This window comes from Colossoma macropomum, unplaced genomic scaffold (genome assembly GCF_904425465.1).
Source record: "Colossoma macropomum unplaced genomic scaffold, Colossoma_macropomum, whole genome shotgun sequence".
Taxonomy (NCBI): Eukaryota; Metazoa; Chordata; class Actinopteri; order Characiformes; family Serrasalmidae; genus Colossoma; species Colossoma macropomum.
Window position 1 is genome coordinate 18,112,491 of NW_023494788.1, and position 6,013 is coordinate 18,118,503.

A 6,013-nucleotide genomic window follows, 5' to 3' on the forward strand; every position below is an offset into this window, starting at 1 on the left:
AAGACCTAATTGAATTCCAGCGTTTGTGCAGTAACACTAAGGCAGTTAATCAGTGACACTTATATAATAACAGCAAAGATATTCCTTAATTCAGATATTATTCTGCTGTTCATGTAGGTGACCAGAGGTTACATGTTCTTTTCAAAACACTATTTGGTTTTACTTGCTGAATGTCCCCTGGCAGCCAGGGATTTGGTCAGGCACTCGCAGTTCACTATGAAGAGATTTGGGTTTGAATAGACTGCCTGGACCGTTCTTCTTCCTTAAGTTCTTTGCCAGTGTCAACTGGAAACCTGGATCTCTCTCAGCTATACGTCATGAAAGGATCTTTCAAAACAGGGAAAAATTTATTAAACCAGGAAAGCGCTACACAAAAAAAAAAAAAAGAGAAAACATTTTTCACCTCTACCAATACTGTTATCAGTGTCTCAGGCTGCCTTGCTACTGGAAAACATGCATGGATACCAAGAGCCAGCTTCTCTTAGACAGATTAAACAGTCAACAAACATTCTTTACTTGGAAATCCATTACAGGCTAGTTTTATGCTTGTTCTGTGTCCAGGAAACAAGCCCATAAATTTTCCACCAGCTCTCCAAAACTTCTCTCTAACCTCTATAACAACCTCACTAAGAACTAAACGTAAAATCATTCATTTCACCATGTTAGATAAGTAACATATGTTATGTTTGGCCCCTAATTCTGGTCCACTGATGAGAATATTAACCAGCCTGTAGGCACTAACCATAAAGACTTCAGAGACATAGATGTGGCCATGCACTTGGAGAACTGAATCAACACTGCCATCTAGTGCCTAAAGCTGAAAACCCAGTGAAGACACTGCACAAGGTAACATTTCAGTTTCTTCAACCTTAACGTGGTCATTTGTCATTAGTTAACATGTGAGGATCACTGAGCATGCTGTGGCTAAGAACTAAAAGACAGTGAGATTACTTGAAAGATTTTTTTTATTAATTTATAATACAGGCTTTTAGGCAGATTGTAATTTTTTTTTTTTACATTTAATATTCTGAAGCTAATTTCATAGCAGTGATGATTAATACACATTCACTGAGGGATGGTCACTCAAAGGAAGATCAGAAACAGTGTCCTTGGGCACTGCAGTCACCAATGTCTGATCTGTTCTCCCCCTATCATTTGTGCCATCCCTCCCCAAACTCGCACACATCAGCCATTAAATGTGTACCAATTTAAACCTGAACTACACAGACACAAGATTACAAAGGACTTTTTTTTTTAGAATTCTATTATTAATAATATTAATTTGCCACGGTCAGAAGGCAAATGGAAAAACAAACAAACAAACAAACAAACAAACAAAAAAAAGCATACAAACATTAGGAAATAAAACACCCATATTTTCTCCTGGCCCAGTAGGGGGGGCCCATTAAGGGGATGCAATCCCCTGTTCACTCTGCTTTGCCCTTGCCAGTGCAGCTCAGCAGGGGGTCCAGGAATCCATCGTGCTTACAATGCAGCCCTTATAGCTGAGGCTTTCAAGCAGGAGCCCTCTGACAATTCCCTTATTCTTATTCCTTGCGTCAGACGGTGGCAGGCGGTCATCCCTCGGGATGCACTAGCAGATAAGAGGTGGCTGAGGAGATGGGAATGAGTTCCTGACAAGGCAAAAGGAGCAGTTCATGTTTTCCCCTCAAAAAAACAAGCATATTTGGCAACCTTTTCACTCACTTCTCAGCGGGAGGGACCTTCACTATTCAAGCACATAACAGGTGAACAGTCCCAAGAAGGCAGGTACACACCCAGGGCGAGAAAACACTAGACTAGGGCATGCACATGTTGACACAGCTGTTTAGAATAAAAAAAAAAAAAAAAAGAGAGCTGCATGACTAAGTTCAAATTCTCGCTTGGTCCTGCTGCAAAGGCAAACATATGGGTGGTCATGGCTTGTGTTAAATCAGTCCATCGACGCTAAAGCTAACTCTGTTGTACTCGTTCTATACAAAGCAACAGGTTGTGATGGATGTCATACCTTGCCAGTGGTGAGGCAAGCTATTGTCTGGGGTGAGATGATTAAGACCATGAAGCGCAACGACTTAAGGATCCAAGTTAAGTGCGAGTCCAGGTCAAGGGCTTGTGACAAGTGTGTGCTTCAGCTGATGAGCAGAAGAGTAAGTCTAAGTGGCAGCCAGCATTAAAGAGCAGAGCCATGTCCAAATCTGCACTTCCAGTCAGAAAGCAGTCCAAATACGTGAAGGAAGGGACCTCCAAGTTTCTCTCCTGAGTACACCAAATCCCCCAACGACTCTTCGCTCTCCGAGTCCTGGGTACTTAATCTTACCACCGTTTATTACTGTTTGGATTTTTAAAAGAAACCTATGTACAGATTGTTATCATGGTTTCACTAAGCAAAGAGTAATCTGGCAACAAAAAGGGCAGACAAAACATTTGGGTACTTGGCACAGAAAGTTCCCAGCTACTGTACAGGAATAAATCAACTGAATGAAAAATCAATCCGACCCTCCAAGCTGTTCAGTAATCATTCAGAATACATCATGGATTGGCAAGCAGAGAAATGTAGCAGGGGCTGAGGAAGAGAGGGATGTTGGGGGGGAAGCAGGGAGTTGTTCAGTCTTCTGTTTTACAGCAGTAGGCAGCAGCTGCTTTCTGTAGTCTTCTCCCGGTTTCTTTGGCCTAAAAAAAATAAAAATAAAATAATAATAATAATAATAATAATAATAATAATAATAAAACAAAAAGAATAAATAAAAATAAATAAAAGATTAAGCAAAAACAGAGTGATGTGATAAATCTAATCTATCAACACAATGCTGCTTTAGAACTTAATGTACAATGTGAAAGACATTAGGAAAAGCAGTCCCTTTTAGGTGTAATAAAGGATGCAAGGACAAGTACACAGGAAAGGACAAGGACACACTAACATATACATTCACTGAGAAATCATAAGCATCAGTAAACAGATCAACTGGTTTGCTACCATTTCTTTCCTGTTAGCTTCTTCTTGACCCTAAAGGCATATGGTTTAAGAACACAGTTTGCAACGAAAAGATATTTACTGGTAGATAATGGGAAGTTGCTATCAAGTGAACTCTAGACACCCTATACAAACAAACCTTTTGAGTCACATTACATGTAATAACTCAACCATTCTTTGTTAAACACTTTAGAAAGCAGCTCTGCTCTTTCACTATCAGGCAACAGTATTGTTGGTTTAGATTAAGTTAAGAGCATATCATTTAAGAGGGACAACCCCAATTCATGCTTAGGCCTCAATTTGGAGTTTTAAAATCCACTTAGTTACATTAAACTTGGCATTTATATTAATACCTCCCTGTACATTCATCTTGTATAATCACTGAACTGTAAGTATCATAACCTTTATTTATAGAGCACTTTTCACACACATTGCAGCTCAAAGTGTGCTGCAATCAAATAGTAAAGTTGAGCAATAAGAGCAAAGTACACAACTGCAATAAAATAGAACATAAGACAATGAAAAATTGAATTACATTACAGTAGTATTTAGTATTACGGCTGCTAAATTAGAAACATTTTCATTTGTGTTTTAAAAAACTTGTACCTAACTGCCTAACAAGTTCCACAGCTTAGAATCACACAAACAGAAAGAGGTCTCTATTTTTTCTGCAACTTACACATGGTATTCTGAGAGGCCCAGTACATACAGGTCTAAGGTCATATGTTGGAACATAAACAGACATTCAGTGAGATTTGCAGGGTCTAAATCATAAAAAGTTGAAAAAAAGCAGTAAAAGAAGCCATTGCAGTTCTTTCAAAACAGGGGTGATACGTGTGCTCTCATGTTTTTATTAGGATCAGTGATGCTGCATTTTGAACATGTTATAGGCAGTGATGGATTATTGATCAGGTCAGTACCCAGGAGCCTCCAACTGCCAGGAGCCTCAGGGGGCCAACGGGCCTGAGGTGGTTCAAATACTTCGGGCAATCCTCTGCAGATACAGGCTAAGCATTAGATGAACTATTAGCCACTGAATATATAAAAATTATAAATTACATGGAAAGAAAAAAAAAAAAAACGTTTTCTATTCTCAGGCCCCTCAGGTTTTATATTATCATTTACTTTGCTGCTGCCGCCATTCAAATGTGATGATTCAGCTCATCTTTAGGTTCACAAATCTTACACAAAAAGTATGAAGGCTAAGTTGGTTTATTCTCAGAAAAAAAAAAAAAACACCACATGAACTGTTGTTTAATCTCACTTGTACAATTTTTTTTCCAAGTTATTCATTCAGTGTTACTGTTAGAGTTTGAGGGGGCTCCTAAGGGGCTTTGCAAGACTGCCCATTACATATAACCAAGATTATCTGTAATAGATGCATGTACAAATTTTTCCTGTTTTGCTCTGGGATGTAAAAGGCTTTTTCTTTTTTAAATGAAGGATAAAACCTCCCTCCCTCCCTCCCTCCCTCACTCACAAAAATATACTTTAAAAAAAAATTCCAAGAAAACACTGTCTATTCGTATGATCAGCCATATCAAAATATGGCAATTCTGCTAATTTAATGCACTCTTCATGTATGTTAAGACTAACATAGTTGGGGGAAAAAAAGTTTTGCACAGACCACATTGTCTTTTTTTTGCTCCCCATATTAAATTCAGCAAATAAATAGTAACTGTGCATTAAAATGTGTAGACGTGTGTTCTCTGTAGACAACGTGCAATTACTTTCACTTAGAAATTCACCAAAACAAATAATTTTACGAGGGGCAACCAATATGTTGCATATGAATCAGCGCTAAGCATCAGGTCGTTCACAACACGGACCAATACCGTCTCTGCTATGGTTGGAACGAAAACCTGACTAAATTATTAGATACCAAGTGTGAATTGAATTGTTTAAAAACATTTTCACTACCATTTTACATAAAGACAAGGTTTAAAATCTGTCTAAAACCTCAAATTACAGTGGGATTCATGCTACTCTTTTTTTGTTCTTTTTAGCGTGGAAAGAAAAACTAACAATGATCATTAGTTCTCGCATTCTAAGCAATGTTAGTTTTTTGGAATGCAAGCGATTTTTAGGAGGCAATGTTAAAGGGGAACTCCACAGATCTTGCAAAATTACTTAAACATGCAATGGTTTAGATGTGAACAAAATCATTGCAAGGTTTGGTGTGAAATGCACCTTTCCAAAGAAATTCACAGGTTGCAAATTGTTCACTATTATAGTAGCCAGTTGTCCGACACGTTTAATGGCTCTGAACGCTACATCCCATCAAGTTATTACATAAAATATTTATGAATGCATGGCTTGATACCTGAGATATTTTGTAGTAGTTTTGTTATAAAGTTTTGGCCTAAAACTAAGATGAATGTATGCTTTTGCTGTTACTAGTCTCTAGCTACAGCCGTTCAACATGGCTAATGCCAGAAGCAGCTTTTGTTTACAGATTATTTTTATGATTTTCTTAGCTATTTTGGAAGATTGCTGAGTATGCAGAGGATTTCGAGGAGGTTTATTTCCAAAATGTCGTAGATCCATATCAATTTGAAGCAGAAAACACAAAGGAGTTGCAGAGGTTTAAAGACAGAGAGAGCCGAGAGAGAGAGAGAGCAGAGAGAGAGCAGAGAGAGAGCAGAGAGAGAGAGAGAGAGAGAGAGATTATATCAGATTATATTATAAAGATTATATCAGCTCAGTTGAAACTTATATCCCATCATTTAAAGAGAAAATGAGTAAAACAGAAGATTTGTTACGGGTGTGTTTAGGAGAGACACCAGAATGTGCTGAACTATCAGCTAAATATGTTTACAGCTGCCACAAACGCAGAGAACAGAGTGACACAGCACCTTAAACTGATCCCCTGTAAATGTATCATTTATTTATTTGATGTTGTGTGTGTATTTTACAATGTGTATGTTTATGTATGTATATGTGTGTATGTACATATGAATATTTTATTATTTTAGTCTTTCTTTTATACATTATTTTCTTCTTCACCATTATCTTCATATTCTACTAGGATATTTTAATTGA

The 6,013-nt window shown here is 37.7% G+C and overlaps 1 protein-coding gene across 1 annotated transcript in view; it reads right to left on the bottom strand.

Annotated features, from left to right (window-relative positions):
* Positions 1 to 947: 947 nt before the first annotated feature.
* LOC118806531 (ubiquitin-like protein 3) overlaps positions 948 to 6,013 on the bottom strand; it is a 15,043-nt gene continuing 9,977 nt past the window's right edge. Inside the window, exon 4 of the mRNA XM_036567960.1 lies at positions 948 to 2,670. Coding sequence (XP_036423853.1) covers positions 2,618 to 2,670 — 53 coding nt within the window. The 3' untranslated portion in view covers positions 948 to 2,617. The remainder of the gene's footprint in view (positions 2,671 to 6,013) is intronic.